The 21,970-nt window shown below is 43.8% G+C and overlaps 1 protein-coding gene across 1 annotated transcript in view; it reads left to right on the top strand.

Annotated features, from left to right (window-relative positions):
• The window catches only part of MGAT5B (alpha-1,6-mannosylglycoprotein 6-beta-N-acetylglucosaminyltransferase B), a 180,437-nt gene extending 159,369 nt beyond the window's left edge, over positions 1 to 21,068 (top strand). Inside the window, exons 15-17 of the mRNA XM_081185361.1 lie at positions 16,024 to 16,098; positions 18,556 to 18,824; positions 20,475 to 21,068. Of these exons, the coding sequence (XP_081041487.1) occupies positions 16,024 to 16,098; positions 18,556 to 18,824; positions 20,475 to 20,673 (543 nt within the window). The 3' untranslated portion in view covers positions 20,674 to 21,068. The remainder of the gene's footprint in view (positions 1 to 16,023; positions 16,099 to 18,555; positions 18,825 to 20,474) is intronic.
• The last annotated feature ends 902 nt before the right edge of the window (positions 21,069 to 21,970 follow it).

The following is a 21,970-nucleotide window of genomic DNA, read 5'->3' as shown; positions in this document are numbered from 1 at the left end:
AAAAAAAATGGGTTGTAATCCAAAAAAAGGTTGCAAACCGGGACACGAGACACACTTCTGGGTTTGACAAGTTTGTAATCAAAACGTATGCAAACCAAGGTACCACTGTACTATATCAATTTTTTTCATTACAGTTTCATAGACTGTAAAGGAAACAGCCACAATATATCTTCTCTTCCTTAAGGTGACACAAGATTCTTTTGTTTCTGTATGACATGAAGGTTTGCTGCCTTGTTTAGACTGCTGGGCGTGAGAGATGGGGCCTTTTTGGTGGTGGCTCTGCCCTTGTGGAGTTCTATTCCAGTCGAGATTCAAATCACCCTACCATCCCAAGTGGAAGTTAAAGACCTATCTGTTCTGAGACTTTTCTCCCTGCCCTTGCAAGTATACTATACTTCTGCTGCTGTGTTTGGTACCTCTAGTTTCATCAGATGTTGTGGTTTTATATTTTACGTTAGTATGAAGTAAGCAGCTTTGTGAAGTCTTGGCCCTGAAACAAATAAATTCATATCCTTCCCCTCCACCACCATTAAGTTCAATTAATCAAATTTAGACCACTCAAACTAGCAACCAAGTAATAGGAAGCAATAACAACTCTCCAGCATCTGAGTAGTTAGCCTGATGTGGGGGGTGGGGGTTTCTGATTTCCATATCTCCAAAATTTTGAGAAATACCCTGAGAAACATAACTATTCTCTGAGCATGTAAACAAGAGAAAATAGGGTAAATGGGAGGTTTCTTAATGCATTTGACTGAAGAGGCAACAGCAGATAGCATGATTAAAAGCAGGTGGGGCATGTCTCCTCACAAGCAGGCTCCATTGTCAAGCCTTCTGCTATAGAAGCTGTGTATCTACTCTAAAACCACTTTGCTCCAACTGTGGGCCTATATTTGGTTCAAGTTCAAAATTGGTCCATAATGATGTAGGGCAAGATCTCCCTGTTGTTGGAGAACTGTATGAGATGAAAGCCTCCAAAGGGGGTCAAGTTGGGTCAGGCCTCGCATTTCAAAAGAACGCGGTCAGGAAGCTAAAATAAGACCTTCAGAGCCTTCTTTTCTTTAACAAGTGTTAAACAGATTGAACCGCTTTCAATGAAGAGCAGAAGAGTGGCAATGAGACTTCTCCCCACCCACGCAGTAGACACACTTCAAACGGAGGACCAAGTTAGGTGCTCATCTTCCAACTATGAATTCTGGTCTCTTATTGACTCGCTTTGAAAACCCAGAGCAATATCGCTATATGAATCCTTAGGTTTTGTCATTCGTATAAATAACAGGAGCTGTTTGTTCAACTCCTAGGTCTCAGACAGAAAGGTGGGGCTGCATCAGCAAGAAATTAGGGTTGGGGAGGGAATTGGTTTTGTTCGCATTTCAGTCTGCACTTCTCAAACCCATAGGCAAACTGACACATGATTATCCTTCAAAATTCACACTCCCCTGAATTTTGTAGTGCAGTTCTCCAAGCAAATGATGTTTACAAAAATGCTTCTGCTAGGGGAAAGGGTGCAGAATAATACTGGCTGTTGTGGCAATGCTATGCCAGGTAGCAGAAGTCCTCTTCGGCTGATGAAGTGGAGGCCTCTGATAAGGAAGGCCAAAGGGCAGACAGGGCTTGCTCCAGACGTGTTGCTACCTGACAAACCTGCAGTACCTATGTCCCACCTAACCGGAGGATGTGGCACTGCCATCCTCAGACTCAGAGGACTCCATGGGGGACTCAGTGAAACCAGAGACTCCCCCACTCTGGGACAGTAAGAGACCAATGAAGAGAGCTGGGTTCCTTTCAGCAAAGCAGCACCTTCCAGTATGGGCGAGACTCGCCATCAGGAGGCAGTAGTGCTACTATCATATAGGGCTGAAGTTGTTCCCTGCTGAAGCAACAGAGGAACTTTGTGTATGCAGAGCCCAGGTTGAGCCCCTGGCTTCCAGCTGAACCATTCTCCACCTATTCTTGCAAATTTGCACTAAAATGCGGGTGAATTTTCAAGGGAAGATTTTTTTTTTTAAAAAAAGGGAAAATGTGGAAATGTGAAGAACTGAAGACTGGAAAATGAGAAACCAGAGGAAACAAAAATTAACGTATTTGCCCAATCAGCAGACAGCAGGCAAGGTCACCCCACAAACAGCAGGGAGACCAAGAAGGATGTGATGCAGCTGCCCTCAAGGGCAGAACCAGAAGTGATAGTGATCACACGTGGGATAGAAGCAAATAGAGTCAGGGGCTCCAGGTTCTAGCTTAGCAGCTCCTGATCCCACTGACAACAATGGAGTTTGGATCCACCTTTCATTTTAGTTTAAGATGTAAGAAAACTTTGATGCCACAATGCAATTAAAATGTGCAGTGAAACTCTGAGAGAAAATGGTTGGCTGGCGTACCCTCTCAGCCCTGTCCTACCCTCAGTTCCCATTCCAGAATGCATCTTCCCAGGCTACTCCCTCAACACATTAGAGCTGCTTTCAAAAATATGTTCTGTAAACCACTCTGAAAACGGTAGAGAATACAAAGCGATTTGCAGCCACTTTGCTCCTTTTTATTTTTAAAGGGCTGGGATATTAGAGATGCTGTCAAGGCAATTAGGCCTAAAAACTGACCTACCTTAAAAGCTTGAAAGCCTTATTATAGTCTTTTTGCTGTTGGGTTCCCCTGATATTTTGTCTTTGAAACACTGTTCTGCTGCAGCAGGAAATGTACAAAGAAAAAAAGCAACGGCGAGGTTGAGGAGGAGACTGGGGGGCTTAGAATGGACGTTCTCAACAGGCTGTCTATGTCCTGAAGTTTTATTCCCCTGCCTCCAATTTGGCTAGAATGGGAATCTTTGAATTTGTGAGTAATACAGAGGTAGTCAACATGGCATCCTCCAGATGTTTCTGAACTACAACTCCCATCATCTCCAAGCATGGGCCATGCTGGTTAGACCTGATGAGTCAAACAACATCTGGAAGCCACCACATTGGCTACCCCTACGGTAGATAGTCTAAGTGTGCAGAGCTCTTTCTCTTGTTGATATGAATGAAGAGCATTGCTTGTTACTAAAGCTTCCGCAAGCTTCTTTGTGCTGGGTTTATGTTTGCACAGTTTGTGGACCCACCAGCCAAACACAGCTGAGCTAGATGCTCAAGAGCCCCCACCCCCGAGGTTGTCCTGGCCTAGTTTATGTGCTCATGTTTTTGGTCCAGCTATCCAACATAAGTTATGGTTCCTGAAGATACCGTATTTTTTGCACCATAACACTCACTTTTTTCCTCCTAGAAAGTAAGGGGAAATGTCTGTGCGTGTTATGGAGGAAATGCCTATGGGTGGCATGCCTACGGATTTTCCTCCTCTAAAAACTACGTGCGTGTTATGGTCGGGTGCGTGTTATAGAGCGAAAAATACGGTAATTATAGCAAGAGCTTATCTCCCCCCCCCCTTGCAACACTCAGCATCTCATAGCATAAGGAGAGGAGACTACAGAGCAGCTTCATGAAGCCAAGAGAGCATGTGAGACAAAAAAGACAAATTGCAGCCCACGGGGAAAGGTGACACTGGGAGTATTGTCCCTGTGATGAATTACAGCTCTTAGCTGAAAGGTTAAAGGCGACAGGCAGAGACGGGGTGGCTTTCCTTTGAGGTCATTTGCTTGAACTTCAGCTTCTACATTTTCAAAGAAAAAACCACGGTTCTTACACAAGCAATTTAATACAGCCAATATTCTGGTGTAGTGAAGGGAGAAGCCTTCATTATATTAAAGTCAAATGTACAGGAATATAATGGAAAATTATATATTTCAGGCTATGCTTGGGAGAGTAGCATATTAAGCATTGCTGTGAAAATAGCTGGTTAAAATATCCCCAGGCTGCTGCTACACACTGTTAGACAATTGCATTATTTTCTATTTATTTGGCTGATAACATTTAGGTTGGGCTTTCTCCCCCCTACCTTCCTCCCACAATTTTGTTTGAGAAGGATTCATTATTCTTCTCGGAGCTATGATTCCTGTTGGAGACCCAGATTCCTGCGGAGAAATCATATATTTGAATCTATTCCTGGGTTGTGAGTACGTTTGCTTGCTACCCATTATTTGAATGGAAGCGCCCTCTTTTAAGAGACTGTATTTATCATGGTACATTGGTACTGCTGCAATAAAGCCAACTTCCAGAGCACCTCTACAAAAATGTGGCTCAGCTGACATGCCTAGAGACTGAGAGGAAGCTCACATCTAAGTGAGATGACCTGTTACTATGTTAGCCACCCTGAGTGGCTGGAGCAACACAGTCAGATGGTATTACTACTACTACTACTACTACTACTACTACTACTACTACTACTACTGGCCATTGTTACTACCAACCTTACAATATGCTTGTGAAACATGGACAACTTATAAACGCTATCTCCAACTCCTCAAAAGATTCCATCAACGGTGTCTCTGAAAAAATTTACACATCACTTGGGAAGTCAGGCAAACTAATATCAGTGTACTGGCAGAAGCAAAGATTACGAGTGTTGAAGCAACATCAACTTCGTTGGACTGGTCATGTTGTGCAGATGCCTGATGATCGTCTTACAAAACAACTATGCTATTCCGAACTTTAAAATGGAAAGCGTAATGCTGGTAGTCAACAGAAGAGGTTTAAAGACAGTCTCAAGGCAAATCTTTAAAAATGTAGTATAAACACCGTCAACTGGGAAACACTGGTCTGTGAGCGCTCCAGTTGGAGAACAGCCTTTACCAAAGGTGCCATGGGCTTTGAAGACACTTGAACTCAGGGCACAAGGGAGAAATGTGCTAAGAGGAAGGCACACTTGGCAAATCCACACCATGATCAACTTCTGCCCGGAAACCAAAGCTCCCACTGTGGAAGGATGTGTGAATCCAGAATTGGCCTCCACCCTCACTTACGGACTCATTGTTAAAACCGTGTTTATGGAAGACAATCTTACTCGGCTACAAGTGATCGCCAAAGAAGAAAGATTGTTCTCCATACAGCAACTGAGTCTTCATACCTGTTTCCCAACCAAGAAGGAAATATTAGATTTATTCAAGGGAATGTTCCTTGTTACAGAGTATCAATGGTATGCTAGCTGTTAGGCCATAATAATAAATTTTCATTCATTCAGAGTATCAATGGGACACCCCCTTTAATGACGCCTTGGTATTACTGAGTTCCTCACACCTGAACTCTCCAAGTGGTGCAGTTATGAACATCACATTAGCACAGACATCTGTCTGAAGCTGCTATTTGCATTTCAAGGGAAGCTTCCATTGCTGCCAATGGAATTGCGGCAGGGAGAGAAAAAGTTAACCATTCCCTTCCTAAGGCTGCTCCAGTTATCCCTTGGCTGTTATTTACATAACCAAAAACAACAACAATAGCATTCATGCAATTAATGCCAGGTCCAGTTTGGGCCTCGGTGAAGAAGGGCTTCTCACAGAGACTGCTGTTTCAGAATAGCATGTGATATTGTATCTGGGCCTATTTTAAAAGGAAGGTACACATCTGTTTCTTTGAGTTATTCCTTCCTCTCAGTGCTGCTAATAGCCTCACAAAGTCCAAAGGGGCCTACTAAACAAACATTGTGTTATTCCATGGATGTCAAGGAGAATACATACTGTGAAGTGTCTTCTGACATGTCTTTCTCTCCCCCCCCCCATTTCCCATTTTACCCACCTTATGCCTATTCAGCTAGATAAACCTGAACATAATTAAGAAAAACTTGTTACTTCTTCGCTTCTTATGCAGGCTGTCAGGGCTACACATGCTGGTGGTTTTTGATGGCTCCTGTTGTGAGGATGGCATCTGTTCCCTTCCTGGCACTAGAGTGCAAAGGGAGTCTTTGATGGATGAGAGAAACGTGGTTTCCCACCCCCTCTGGAATCTCCCCCTCCTCCACTGTGGCTCTCATTCAAATCACCCTCCCTGCCTTCCCTAGGGCACAACCACTTTCCTCATTATCTTGTCTTTTCTGCATTCTTCCTCCTGCCCTTGTCCCTGTAATCGAAGCACTCATCTTCGCTACACTATTTCTGATAACCCATCTGTTCACCACGGTCCCAAGAGCACCTCTCGCATTATCTCTTTCTTTTCTTCCTTCTGTTTATACATTCAGATTGTGCAGTCAAGGCCACAGCAAAGTGCCAATTCCTCCAAAATAATTGTTTAATTAAAATCCGACACTTCCTACCTCCTGTTGGTCACTGCGGTGTTTTGAGACCTTTCCAGAACACCATCTATCATAAGAGCGGCAGTCTCCCTCTGCGGGAGAAAAAGGATACAAACACGCTCCGTTTGAGGCCAGATTCCATTTTACATTGTACCCAGGTAGACCTACTGAACTTAGCACAAAATGCCAAAATGTAATTTAGTAGAACATTAGCTCTGATGGTGCCAGGTTCTGGCCTTGGAACTGAGGGGAAGCCAAAACCTAATTGAGAGGTGAAGCATTGTACCAGAGCCAAGTCTGCTTACTTATTCTTTGAGGGCTGTGCAATTTAGCTGCGGGATGACTCTGCTGGTATTAGACTCTCTCGAGTAAATTAAATAAAAATTATTCTTTGCGGCCACTAAGTGTGGCATTGTGCCATTGTGTGTTTCATGTGATGATTGCATTTGTCTTATGATGCCTTGGTTGTTTTAAGCCTTAGTTGCCTTTATGCAATCCTAAGAAGTACTTTTTCTCTCCTTCATCTGATGGGTAGGAAATAGTTTACTCATGATCAGATGCCATGGTGATAATGATCGAAGGAACCACTCCTCCAGAGAGTGAAACAAGCTCACTCCAAGGAAAGCGTGATGATGAAGTGGTACTTAGTCAGCTTCAGGCCAAGAGCATGACATATGCCGACACTCGACTTGCTCAAGACCAGTTATTTTGATGGATTTTGATCAAAAGGTTTTTTATATGTGTTCTTAAGTTCAGAGAATTAGGCCACCACAATCTGTCTTAATACAATGACTTGTTCTGCTCCTTCTTGGGGAGCCAGACAAGCTAAATTCTCACTCCAAACCTGATATTCGGCGAGTAATGGCTTCACAATTTTTAGGCCTTTCTGCCTTCATTTAGAGCTTTTGTTCCTATGTAGGTTGAGGCAGCAATCCTATGCATGCTTACCTGGGAGTAAGGCTTATTTATTTAATCATTCCCTTTATATCCCACCTTGACTACCTGGAGCCCAGGGTGGGGTAGTATGTGACTCTCTCCTTTCTCCATATCGCTTTCAATGAGGTAGGTTAAACCAGGCGCACTGCATCCCATTTTGTCGCTTGAGGTAAAACAGGATGTGCCGCCCTGCCACCAGTTGTGCCACCTGCCACACCGCCTCCACCACCAGTGGAGAAGTGGAGCCAGCACTGGCATCCATTTCCATCAAGATCTCACCCAAACCTCATGAGATCCCATACACTCCATGAGGTGTTTCAAGATTTCAGTGAGATCTCACCAGAAATCATTGCCGATGCCAGCAGCAGAGGAAATGAGCGAGCAGGGGGCCCATGGGAGTGCCCCCACATCGGCGGCTTCACCCTGCCTCATGGGTGCTCCAGGCTTGGGTTAAGCTGAGGCTTGGTCTTTACAGCTGAGTAGAGAGATGAACTCTGATCTCCCAGATCCTAGTCACACACTCTAACCACCACACAGGCTCTCACTATATACTACACTCTGGCTCTGAGTAGATGTACATAGGACTGCACTGTAAGGATTGTTCCATAGGTACCAGCTGTTTTCTAGTACTTGTTTTTTTATTAATCATTTTCCCAATTTTGCATTTGATGGATGCTTAAAAACAAAAAACAAATCTGTTAATCTGTGCATATGTGCACTAGATTCTTGACATACGCACGCAGCCTTTGTAGAGAGTAAATATTGCTGAATGTGCTTGAGTTGCAACTGTTCTGTAATAAGCCCAATGAAATCTATTCTGAAACAGCTAGAAATGAGGAGTTAACAAATAAAACTGCAAACACACCCTGCTTAAAAAGCCAGTGCAAGTCAGTCTGTCATGCAGTAAATAAATTTAGCGACTTGCTAGTTGTAATGGTGCTATTGTGAGCATTTCGAAATGGTGTTTGTGGCCATTCTGTAGACCTCTTTGCCCTCTCCTCCATCTCCGTTGCCTGTGTCAGAGCCACAGTTACTTTATTTATGCACTACCTTCTCATATCTTCAAAGCAGTTTGCACCATGTGGTGTCCATTGAGAAGGCACCTACAATCCACGCCTATTAATGTTGAGTCCATCCATCATGGCCGTCCATCAGTGGTGCTCTTGCAGTCTTCCTTGTGCCATTTGTTTGAAAAGAACCCAGCAGAGCAGAAGGCCGTTGCTGACATATGCATGAAACTGCCTATATGAAACCAGGTGCAGTTCGAGGTGTTGATTCTAGCATTTGAAGCGCTAAACAACTTGGGACCATGTTCCCTAAGGGACCACTTCATCCCGTTTTCTCCTGCCCATCAACTGTGCTGCTTGGATGGGGCACAGCTGAGAGTATCACATGCCGACTTCCGGGTTGGTGCCTCCGGCAATGACGGAGTTCCTCTGATCGGGAGGAACTTGCCCCGTGGGAATTTGGGTCTGTTCCGCCGCAGCGAAGGCAGAGACCCGTAAAAATCACAGGCGGGAGAAGCCTGTGAACATGGGATTCAGCGGGCACCTTTTGCGCCTCCCCTACTTGTGGGGAAACCCGGTTTTGGGGATCCGGAGCGACGTGGGGTGAGCAGCGCGGTGCTTCGAATCATCTGCTTCTTCCACGGAGCGAAGCCACATAGCTGTTGCCGGAGAGCATTGACTTTTTTCTGTGGACAATTTGACTCCAAAGTAATTACCCGTGAGTAGAGCTGAGACGGGAGAATCGAATTTCAAAAGTTTAATTTGGCATCGAAATGGGGAGGTTCAAAATAGGACGTCCGCCTTCCCTACTTGTAAACAGACTGAGGCAACGAGGCTGTAGGCTGAAGTCTTGGAAAGCCTTTTGTAAAAGCCTAAATTTCCATCGGTAAAGAGCACAAAACCCACCTTGGAGGCAGGAAAAGAGGGGGGGGGAGTAGTGGACTAAGTATGCTTGCATGAGAGAATGAAGGGAGATAAAATAAAGCCGCTCTGACCCTGGAAACGGGCTGCTAGTGGACTGACGTTTTGAAATGTTCATTGACAGCACTTAGAACGTTCCTTGACAGTTAGCAAAGGAAGATAAATACATTGTTTCTATTGTCTCCGGCTGCTTCTAAAAAGGAGTAAAAAGTAACTGAAATCTGAAATTAACTTTGGATTGTATGAGTTGTGTTTAAAGGGGACATTGTTTCCCTCTAGTGGAAATCTCTGAAATTGGTTACTTTATAAGAGCTGGGCTAGGGGGACTTCCAGCTGCAAGATAAGAACTGCGAGACTCTGAGATTGACCTTGAATTTCTCAAGTGTTATGGTAAATGGAAAGGAAAAAAACAGGTGAAATGTCGACAGAAGAGGCCTTAGTGGTCACTTTAGTGAAAATAAATGATTCGTTGGAACAGCTTCACAGGAAAATAGACAATCTGGGACAAAAGGTGAACACCAACACAGAAACCATTCAGAGATCGATACAGGAATTTACGTTGATACGGCAAACTGCGGATGAAGTCAGGGAGAAAACCCCTGCTGCTGAATGTAAAACAATACAACTGGAGTGTGAAAGAGCCCCATCCATTCAAAGGCAATTTGATGTGACATCTGTTATGATGGAACTTAAAGGAAAACAGACGAATTTGAGGACAAGAGCCCTACTTGAATTGGGAAAGGAAAGCCTGACAGAGCTTCAGGAGAAGACTGGACTAACATCGGTTGAGAAAGAGAGGTTTTTGGGGGCCAGTATGACCGCCAAAAATGTGAATCTATTTAAGGGTAACTGTGAAGGACGTTGGATTGAAGAGAAGGGGGATTGGGAAATATGGACAAATCTGAAGTTGCTATTGTTGGGCCGAGTCGTTGTGGTGGGGATGAGGGTTGCTGTGATGCCGGGGATGTTGCTTTTGTTTCAAATAGTGCAAGTTTTGGATGGGATGGATTGTATCAGGAGGTGGCAGAGGGATGTTTTTGGAGTTGTTTGGCAGGGCAGGAAGCCTCGAGTAAAACTTAAGATATTGACGGATGCTAAAGAAGGAGGTGGACCTGCCCTGCCAGACCCCTAAACTTTGTTGTGAATCATCTGCTCTTTGCTGGCTGAGAGAATGGTTGCTTCTTGAAAGCACTGAAGTGTTGGATAATGGCAGATGAAGTTGATGGACTAGATAGAATTGGTGGAAAAGACTGGCAAGATCCGAGACCAGGGAGAAGAGTCAGTGGAAGAAGACTGGGAAAAGTTTAAATATTATTTATAGAAATATTGTAAAATTAATGAATGTTAGAAGAACGTTGGAATGAAGTTATATGGCTTCAGTAGAAATGTTATAAGGAAATAAGTATAAATAGATTAATAGAGTATTAAAGGAAAATAAGGTTAAAATGTGTTAAGATAATTATAGGATAGAAAACAGGGGAAGATGGATAGGAATTGGAATTAAGTATAAATAGATTAATTGAGCTTTAAAGGGAAAAATATGGTTAGAATGTGTTAAGACAATTATAGGATAGAAAACAGAGGAAGATGGAAAGGAATTGCTGAAACAATTAACAGAAGTGGAATACAAAAAGGGAGGTGTGAGGAGGTCGAGGAAATAAGGGAAAGAAAGATAAGATGTTGAAAATGAAATTTTAAATGGTTTTTGTTTTGTCTTGTTTGTTTCTTTTATTATGTTTGGGTTTTTTCTTTTTTATTATTATGTATTGTATTGTATTGTATTGTATTGTATGCTTTTTTTGCTTTTTTGGCTTTTTTGTAGTGTTGTGTTTAATTTGTTGGAAATTTAATAAACATTATTAAAAGAGAGAGAGAGAGTATCACATGCGCCAGAGGTGCACTTAGCTTGTACCAGAAGCTGGGCTTTTAGTGTTGCAGCTCCAGCACTCTGGAATCAGCAGCTGAAATTCAGTAGGTGCCTAGCATCTTGATATTTAGGTGCTGAATGTATTTAGTTACTGAATATATTTTTTACTAAGAAGGCTTTTCCTTGTGTGGTCCTATCGAATGTTAACTATATAGTTGTAGAAATGGTTGTATTGTTTTTAGAGTCTGTGTCTTTTTTCATTTCACCTCATTTCATCTTAGCTTCTGCTTGTGAAGCATTTTTTAAATCTGCCAAATAAATAAATAAGCTGGTGAAATGCAACATTGACACCACCAGTACCACAAAAGCAAATTTCTCTTTTTTCTTCTTCTTGCTTTTAGAATTAAAGTAGGACAATTCTGTCTTATAGAAATCTATTTTATGTGTGAACAATGAAGTACAATGCCGAGCTCTCTGCTAGGAGAGTCGAGTAGGCAATCTGTGCTACGACAAGCTAGACACTTCTATTTAAGGAACTCACAGAAGCGCCCATCACTTTCCTGTCTGAAGGTTCCCGAATCAAACCAGGGCAAGTTCAATAATTCATAGGCAGTATCAACTCCTGTCATTATGTCGAAACTGATTACCGTTTGCACCTGTAATTAGATATAATGGGTACAATCTCCAGCCTTGCTGAACTCTCATCTGAGATATTTATGGCAGAAGGTTGCTTAGCAGTGTCTCCTCCAGCCTTTGGAGTTATTCATACATCAGAAGAGAAGAAGTAACTCCATTTAGCACATATGTGACTGGAACAGTAGACAGAAGATGGGTCATAAACTGAGAGAGCCCCTGGCTTGTGACTCATTTGCTGCTCATTGTCTGCTGAGATGCTCCTAGGACAGTGACATTATCATAGCATCCTAGAGCTGTAGGATTAGTATGGTTCTGAACATCGACTAGCTAGAGCACAGGGATCCAATGTGATGCCTTCCAGATATTGCTGGACTACACCACCAATAGTCCCTCCCATTAGCCATGCTAGCTAAGGCTGATGGGAACTGTAGTCTGGAAACACTTGGATGGCATCATGTTTTCTGCCCCTGATCTAGATGTTGTGTATCCCTTGTGGACAAGTCCCACTGTAGTGGTGGAGTTCTGGTCAGTCTTCTGTGGATCCATCACCATGTGAGAAGTGTTCTGAACATAAGGATTCTTCCTTTTGGAATAGTTTCATGACAAATGGTGAAGCGGTATAACAGGGGGGAAATTACACATGATATTAACAACAGACAAAAAAAGTATCCAATGTCAACCTCGTTTTGGCTGTTTTGTTAAGTTTTCCCCCCCATTTGTTTCCATTTTTGAAAGGCAGCTGTAATTTGTGAAGCTTACATTAAACAGAGAATACTTTATATGGCTGGACCATGTGAATCTGAAAAGTTTGTTAGATATGAACTTCAGTGAGATAATTCTTCCATCAGCTTTAGCTACCTGAACAATCTTCACATTATTGTGCTGGACCACAAAGTTTGGGAGGTGTCCAGTTGCCAGCTAGATGAATGCTGAGAGATACTTTTCAGATATGGCTCTCCTCCATTGGCAGTCTGCTGCCAAAAGCAAAGGCATGTGGAACAAAGTAAGAATAGAGGTGTTCCATAATCCATTCCTAAAATGTACTATCCATTTGAATGATAAAGGCAAAGGAGATCACATATTGAGTATAAATAGCAGCCAGAACATGAGAAATCACAGCAATTCGGAGCTGCTACACCTTATCTTTGGGTGCATCCAAATGTGTCTCTTTTGTCTACAGCCTCGTACACTCTACCAGAATTGATCTCAAAATACCAAGATTGTAGAAACTTGTCTTTGTTGCAGACAAGAATCTGAGCACAGATTGTCTCAGTTACTTTACTTGATTAATGCTTGGTTTTTGTGCATAGATGCAACCTATTCATACTGAGCTTTCAGCTGAAATTTGGAATCCTATTAAAGGAGTCACTGAGTGTCCAACCATAATTTAAGGCCCCCAAGTTACTGAACCCCTCCTACCTCCCATCTTACTACTGCTTCAGCTTCCATAATTATGGTAATGCTGGTAAATACACATAGTTTTGAACTTAGGCATGGTGTTGGTGTTATTGTTGTTTAGTCATTTAGTTGTGTCTGACTCTTCATGACCCCATGAACCAGAGCACGCCAGGCATGGTACAAAAGGAGAAATAATGTGATGGTCACTTGAGTATGATTGCAGGAGGTTTTGTACAGATGAAAAGTTTGTTTATACCTTTATTAACATGATTTATGCACATTGGGCCCCCACAAGGGAGCTGTGATTGATCTGAGATGAGGCAGGTTTGATTCCCGGGGCTAACAGTGGAGTCTCATGATGCACAATACTTTTCCTTACTGGGGTTCATTATAGTTAGACTTGATTTGGAAGAGACAGCCCTTCAATTAGAGTACTTTCCTCTGTTTTAAAAAAGGGACATAGAGTGGTACCTCGGGTTAAGAACTTAATTCATTCTGGAGGTCCGTTCTTAACCTGAAACTCTTCTTAACCTGAGGTACCACTTTAGCTAATGGGGCCTCCCGCTCCTGCCACACAATTTCTGTTCTCATCCTGAAGCAAAGTTCTTAACCCGAGGTACTATTTCTGGGTTAGCGGAGTCTGTAACCTGAAGCGTCTGTAACCTGAAGTGTCTGTAATCCAAGGTACCACTGTACAACCACCCTTTTGGTGAGTAATGGGAAAACAACTAAGCTGGTCCCAGTCTCTATGAAATTCAGAACCTTCATTATGGAAGGCAGACAGCAAGCTGGGCACTCCCAAATAGGAATTTGGCTATAGTGGGCTTCTATGCAGATTTGTACAGGATGTTTTGTGTTCTCAAGTGCCCTAACATTTAGAGTCTCTCCTTCTTCCCTCCACTCCAGTGTTCTTTCCATAGCCCTGCTGGATTTAGTAGCTAATCATATCCCTCATTTAAATGCTAATCTCTCTCAGCAGCAGGGACCCATTTTACATACAGCTTGACTTTTCTGGTGCAATAACGCTTAAGCTCAAAATGTAAAATATCCAATGAGGCTCCTCAGGGCTTTTTCTTCTTCTTTGGGGATAGTGGGGGGTGGGGTAGAAAATAAAAGAATGATGATAGATGGAGAGATGAAACATTGCCTGTAAAGTTGGAAAATGGCCATTTACTTCCTTCGTCTTTTTATTATTATCATTGGGGCAAGGGGAATTAGAGTTCCATTCAGTCCCAGGCCAGAAGTAACCTTTTATGCTGCCTGTCAGGGCCAGCCCAAGTCATTTTGCTGCCTGAGGCAAAGGACAAATGCCACATACAGAAGCTGCCACATACAGAATCTAAATCATTGGCTCCCCATAAACTTCTAGAAACAGCACCTGGCAAGGGTCTGCCACAAGAAATGAGGGGACTGGGCTCTGTCTGTCCCCAATTAATCTGAGCACTGGGGATTTTGCATATTATTTCCCCTTGTTGGTTGTGCTGACTGCCAGGAAGCTTAATTCTTCCTCCTGCAGCCAGAACATTTGAAGCAAGGCCTCCTAGGTTCAACAGGCCTGGCTCACAGCCAGAGGCGCTGTCTTCTCAGGATGACCAAAGGGGGCCCAACTCAACATCCTGACATCACCCATGTGCCGTTGCATGATGTCCGGACATTGTGAGAAGCCAGGGGGTGGAGCCAAACACCCTCTGAACATTGAGGAGACCTGGCCTCCTCAAAAAAATAACAACCCATGGGGGGCCGAAAGTATCTCGGCCCCTAGGGACCGGCACCTATGCTCACAGGCCAATGTGTTTAGTAATACAGCCTAAGTCTATGCTGCATCTGAGAAAGAACGAATGTGAAAAATCAGCACAGATCTTAGCCAGCTTCTAGAGATCAAATCCAGAAAAGCCCAACATGGACATGCCTGTGTTCACAGTCTTAGTATCAAATGGGAAAAGAACAGGTGAGGGGGTGAAAGGAAGATGTAAGATCAGATACCTCTCAAGTTCAAAGGAAATCTATCCTGTTATCATCAGTCACTGCTAAGCTGCTTAAAAATCAAACTCCCCTAGTGTGATGGGTTTTATAGTTATTTCTTTGCTCTTCAGAAGAAGAACGGGCCTATCTAGAGCATACAGGGGTCTTTTGCTGGAAGCAGAGAAGATGCCATGCACTTTTAATCACTGAGCTTTAGTTTGATTCTTAATTGGCATATTTTTAACCAACTTTGATCTTTTTTTAAAAAAAGAGGGAGAGGGGAAAGGGAAAGGGAAGGCGGAAGCTCATTAGGAGCCACTTGTCCTGGTGAGCCCATCTGTTGTTGGGTCTCTTTCCTTTCAAGATGAGGCTTCATCCACCTGTCTCCTGGTAGCAGATGGAGGCAGGCATCTGCTGGCATTGCCTGTTGTGAGTGTTTCTGACAGATCCATCAGGATGCTTGCCAGCATTCCTAAGGAGGAGAGGCTCATACACAAGGAAAGCTTTGCTGAGGAGCAAGCCTGAAGCCAAGTCATGTGCACACAGGCAGGCCCAGCTGAACAAGCCAGCAGTCTTGCACACTTCAACAGCTTTGCACCAGAAAACAATTCTGAAGGGGTGAATCCATTCTGGTGGAAGTGATCTGAAGAATATTTGCATCCTTCTTTGCAACTCTTAATGGCAGGTGATGGCCTGCAGTTCTGGGGTTTCTGGGATTTAAAAATCTGATAACTTTCAGGTTACTAACCACCTTACCACTAGATTTCTAGTTTTCCTATTGGAGAAAAAAATGCATGGCTTTTCAGCTATCAGATCACATGTTCTCTGAATGGATATTCCCATGCTCTGGAGGTTAAATCTTTGTTCATTGCACATTTTCCTTCCTTCTGGCATCTTATTCCCATGCATATGGTTTGCTGAGCGCTTCTGTCTTCCCAGATCCTTGACAATAATTCAAAAGCCTGCAAAACTTGAGGAAGGCTGCAAATTAAGGACGTGTGTTCAAATTTACAAATTTGCCTCATTCTTCCAATGCAACATGTTAGGCATGCAGATTACAAGATATTGGGTTTTTCACTCGACAGAAAGTGGTGATGGGGATAGCCTTCTTGCACTGATCCATGCCTGTGCTGTGCTTTTCCCTTCCTCCAGGTTGATCCTTACCTGCCCTATGAATACACCTCTGAAGGGATGCTGGAGCGAATTCATGCCTACATTCAGTACCAGGTAGTTGATTTGCATCTTGTTCTGCAGTTCTTTCTGATTAAGTCTAGGAGGCCAGTGGTTTCCTGCCCCCAAGGTGGTAATGAATGGCGCAATAACCACTCACTTTGGTTGTATGAGTTAAATTTTTACCAGTGTCTAGAGCAGCCTTTCTCAACCTGTGGATCTGCAGATGTTGTTGAACTACAACTCCCATCACCCCTAGCTAGCAAGGCCAGAGCTCAGGGATGATGGGAGTTGTAGTCCAACAAAATCTGGGAACCCACAGGTTGAGAACCGCTGGTCTAGAGAGTTATGTCTTGGAGTGGGGGTTGGGAAGTCAGCGGAAATTGGGGGGATGTCACTCTTCTGATATCTTTTTCCAAAGGATTAGTGAAATTGAATTAATTATATGGTTATTTATTTCTGAGCTCCCCGCCCCCAGAAGTACAAGTTTCATCTATTTCTGGGCTTTTCTCCTCATGGTTCTGACAGTTTCTATTTTCAGCATTTATTATGTGTGATGTTCCCCCCCCCCCCACACACACACCGCCTCGCATTTGCTAACTGGCGAAACGCTACGCTTTGGGATCTTAGGACACATCAGCTTGTAGCTCCATTTTTAAGCTTGTGCACAAGTATAATTAATTTTCTGAATAAAACTTGAAAGTGTGACCCAACCCCTTATGCATATGGACAGACATCAGCCTCTAAACATCTCATCTCACCCCAAGATTTACACCACGGAATTGCCTTGTAGATATACCTGGTTTGCCAAGACATACAGTATATCTGTGGTTTTAAAAAATTCATGTAGCTATGAAACTGCCTCATTCCAAATGATATATGTAGAGAAATACATTGGTAGGCAGGTAGATGGAACAATGTAACTGAGAAGCTACAATATAATGCTATCAGGGACTGGCTGGGCAATGAGGAGTGGTGAGAGGTGTCATGTGAAGAGGTTCCAGCCGGAGAACCCCATAGGTAAGCCTCAGAAGAGGAAGGCTCAGAGCCAGGGGAGTGGAGGTGGGGGAAGAATAGTGGGGTGCTGAACAAGCAACAGGCTTGAGTGAGAGAGAAGGAGAAGAGGCAGAAAACACTGCAGATGTAGAACAGGCAGCTGAGGAGGAGGTGGGGGCTGAGGCAACAACAGATTCACAGGAGCCTGCCAGTCCTCCCAGCTTGTCTCCAAGGGCTCAAAGAGTTTTGCATGTAGTGGAGCACAGAAAGTGCAGCGGGGGGGGGGGGAGGCTACTGACAGAGCTTAAGACTGTGGGGAAAACAGCTGGATAGGGAAGAGACTTAGGGGGAAGTGGGAGGCCCAGATTGTCAATTCTGGCAACTCATTTACAGAGACTAGTCTTGCTGTAGGTTTCTTTGTATTCTGTTTCCTTGAATAAAGAATCAACTTTACTGCTCGCCTCTGAGTCTCCATGCTGACCTGCAGCTGAACCAGCCCTGACAAATGTAATGCAACGTCAAACAAATAAGCAATGAAATAAATAATAAAACCCAAGTAGAACAGCATAGCAGCATAATTTGAAGCATTTTTAGAGCCTCCCTTTTGTCAAGGCACATCCTGGCTGACAAAATACAGCGCTCGCCCCTCTAACGTGTAGACATCACACCCAAATTCTGCCTTACATCCACGCAAATCATACAGTACCTCCTGCTCATTCAGTATCACTCATTGCAATTTATTCCCACACCTCACATACGCATCCACCAGTACACACAAACACATCACCCACCCAATCACTCCAATATCTCCCACTCATTCACCTTCCACTGTCACCAGTCACTGCTCCCGCTCAACAAAAACATACTGCAAAAACACCAAGGAGACAATGAAAGCTTTCACTGACAGAACGGTATATATAACCGTACAAATTGCCACCCATACCTAAATCACACAAATGAGCTGTTCTCAACAGCGCTCACCCAGGTTGCTGTCTTCCACCCAAGACTCTCATGCACCAATGATGCTCTCACACACATGATATGCCTTCATTTCACCAAGGAGTGCCCTGTTGCCACAGTGGCCAACCAGACACTTATGAGAAGCCCGCAAGCAGGAACTGAGTGCAGCAGCGCTCTCCCCATTTGTCATTCCCAGCAACTGGCGTTTAGAGCCATGCTGCATCATCTCACCTGGAATGGCTCCATCCCCTTGATCATTTGGGTTGTCCTTTTCTGAACCTTTTCCAATTCTACAGTACACTTTTTGAGACGAGGCAACCAGAAGTGTACACGATATTCCAAGTATGGTTACACTAAAGATTAGCATGGTGACGTTATGATATTGGCAATTTGATTTTCAGTTCCTTTCCTAATGATCTCTAGCATGGGATTCTATGGACTCTAGTGGGGTTGAAGTTACCCAGGAGTCAGGCCCCTACTGAATTCGGTGGTACTAGCTCCTGTTCATGCCTTTTGAAAAATTCTGTATACAAATTTGTCTCTTTTCTTCTCGGATAGGATTTCTGTGCCACTGCTACTATGCCAGAGAAGTCCAGCAGCCACACTATGCAAAGCTCTGCAAGCCCTTTCAGCCTGCAGCCCAATTCCACATACCTGGCCTGGTCTCACAATTCCAGCGGCAGCCCCCCTGCCTGGCCTCCAGTCAACTCCATGCAGGTGTGGATATCAGACGCTGGGCAGGCCTGCACCAGCACTTGTCAGCAGCATGGTTTGGTCTGTGAGCCCGAGTTCTTCAAGTTCATCAACAAGAAAGGAGTGTTTCAGCAGTAAGTCTCTTCTCTGTCCCATCTTACCCTCATACACCCTGGAATCTCTTCTCTTCCCAGTGCTGTTTTTCTAGAAAAAGAGGTGCCAGAACTCACCATGAACACCTCCCTTGTTCTCTTGGCAATGGTGCCCACCTGAAAGGTGCCGGAACTGAAAATAAGTCCTATCTCTTCCCCTTTGCAAAGCACACTAACAATAGCAACCCAGGCGCGCGCAGGCGCGCACACACACACACACACACACACACACATATATATTCACATATAAATTGTAAAATGTACCACTAAACTTATCACAGCAACCCAGGCACTTTGTATTTTAAAGCTGTTGGGCAAAACTGCAAAGTTCATGCTTTGTTTTGGTTTGCATCTCAACTGATGTTGAGTTTTGATATTGATGCAATTGGAAAGTGGCATTATTGTGCAGTGAATGCTGCAAAGATGGAGTTGGAAGAGTGCTGAGCTCTTCGTGAAAACACGATATTTGCTTGCAAAACTCACTTTTCAACTCCTAAATCTGAATAGTACAGCTAGGTTTTGTTTCCTTGGAGGCTGGTTCTTTGCAGGAAATGTTTATTAAAAGAAACCTTGAGTTTGAATTGAATTTTGACATTTTAATTGCATATCAGAACTACTTGAGGACCCCAAGAAAGAGCAACATACAAAAAAAGTTGGCCTAGACACCCCTTATTAATTAAAGGCCCTTTTGCTCCTCAGGCCCATTAACCCCCTCTCAAAGTCCCAAAAATTGCTATAGACCTTCATTCATGCTGAGAAAGTGAATCCTTTCATAGGTGCCTCCCTGACATTTGTTCAGTGCCCTTTGCACACAACACAGCAAACTAAAAATGTTTGGACAGACCTTCTGGTTGCATTGTGTGTGGGAATGGCTTTCTGTAGTTGAAAAGGGGTTTCTAGACACCGTTGTTCTCTTGTCTCCCTCCTTCCCCCTTTATCCCTCTGTCTGTAAGCATACATTTGGAACACACAGGCACTGACATTTTAATAGAACATAAATCTGCCACCCAGCTCCATACATAGCTCTGGACAATTAAAATGGGCGCATTATCATTTCTGTCACGGCGGCCAGGCAGGCAATTTGAGTCCAAGTGACATTTTTATATGATAAATTAGAGGCAGAGCTCAGATTCTACTTGCTAAGCTCCTTTAGCTCCTTAAAACCCAACCATTTTCAAGAAATTGCTGGTTCAGAATCACTAGTTCAGATCAGAGTTTATTAAAGAGATGCCGGGGAGTTTACTGAGTGGCTGGAGAAGGAAAGGCTATAGCATCGCCTACGGGTACATGGTTGACTTCTTTCACTAAGATTTGTTTGAGAAGAGGCATATCTGCCACAACCTTTGCCAACCAGATGCCCTCCAGATGTTTAGGTCTACGATTCCCATCTGCTCCAGCCAGCACAGTCTTGCCCCATGCAGGGATCCCACCAGGAGGCCAGCTCAGCGTCCATCTCACCTGCACTTCTACATGCAAAACATAACATCTAGAAATCTCATCACGGATCTTCTGCAAAACATATACCAGTTATTAGGCTCTTCCTGCATGCCTAACAAACGATAAAAGTGGGAATGCAAACATTAGAACCAGTGTTTGAAAAGACCTCTCTCTGTGTGTTTCTTTGCTTCCAAGGCTCAACATTGTCTGTGACAGCACAGAGTCAGAGATGAATCACCTCTACCCGGCTGTGGCTGAAAATGTCCAGGAGTGCTACCTCCAGAAGGAACCTCTCTTATTCAGCTGTGCAGGATGCAATACCAAGTACCAGCGCCTCTGCCCCTGCCGCAATTACCGCAAAGGACAAGTGGCACTGTGTGGGGACTGCTTGTGATTCCACTGGCGCATGTGTGCTGTAACGTGCCACACATGCAAACAAATAACTTTCTTTTTTTCCATAAAAGGCTTCTGCAATACTCAAGAAGGTTCCAAATGGAATCATCTTCTTGGAGACTTTTTGGATGTCAGTGAGATTCCATTGGTTGTTTTGTCTCCCAGTCAAGGGCCAAGGACCTGTTTCCAACATTTCTTTACTTCTTAAAGCATATCTCCTCCTGCATCCAAGACCACTGGAGACTTCAAAGCGGCTTAGAAGGGCCGCATTGAAAATCCTTCTGAAGGACAACAAGGCAGCCTCTTTAGGATTTCATCTTCCTTAAACATCTTGATCTATTTATTTTTTATTGGGAAATTGAAATTAAAGCAGGAAAATCGACAAACAGCCCTTGAGGAATGTGTTCTGTTTCAAATGCTTTCTTCAGAAAGAGAATCCTTTCGGAAGGGAATGAAAAGAGGTGCTGAAAGGCTTGAAGAGGGATGCAGGCATAATATGGTGCTACTGAATGTTTTGCATTGCAAAACAGAAAGGCATCGTGGTTGTAAATAAGAGGTTATGGGGACTGTTGGAAAGTTGAAGAAAATAGGAACCTGGCGGATATGCAGCCTGTATTTGCATGTCATGGTAAGCCATAAACCATGGCTTGCTGTGCATGAGCCAATCACATCTGCTTTGCTCCTTTGCACTATCACTGGAAAGAAACAATGATCTTTAGCTTTCCAAACATGGGGAGGGGGGCATTGGACCAAAAGAAATAATGAACCTTGGTTCAGACACAATGCTAAGCCAGAGACCACAGTTTGTTTCCTCTGTGCACTCACAAGGGGCAGTCAAAGAGTCCAGGTAGGAACATTACCATCTCCCCAAAGGGGAACTCCAAGGTACAGCCAGTTCCAGCAGGCTTGAAGTCAGTGCACATTACCTGATAGGCACCGACTTCAATCCCTGCTTTCATCAGGGTTGGTTGCCCTGTAGTATGCCTGATTGGGGGGGGGGGCTACAGCCAATCCCAGCAAGCTTGCTGTCATTGCTGGTCAGCTGATTGGCAGTGGCAGCAGGTCTTCCTTGTCATGGAACAATTGCCTATACACTTTAAAGTTCCGGATTGTTTGTTGGTGTCCCTCACCTGATGTCATGAGTGATGTCAGCTGTGGGGCAGCTGTGGGTGGTTTTGGGAAACAGCCTCAAAGGCCAATTTGGAACCCATGCCAAGACTAATTAGGTCTGGATGCCAGATGTCCCTCACACCTCCATTAGCAATTGTTTATTATCACATGTAAATTGGGCTGCTGAC

Source organism: Podarcis bocagei (genome assembly GCF_964188305.1).
Source record: "Podarcis bocagei genome assembly, chromosome: 2".
In the NCBI taxonomy this organism is placed as follows: domain Eukaryota; kingdom Metazoa; phylum Chordata; class Lepidosauria; order Squamata; family Lacertidae; genus Podarcis; species Podarcis bocagei.
This window is presented reverse-complemented; position numbering and strand designations above follow the sequence as displayed.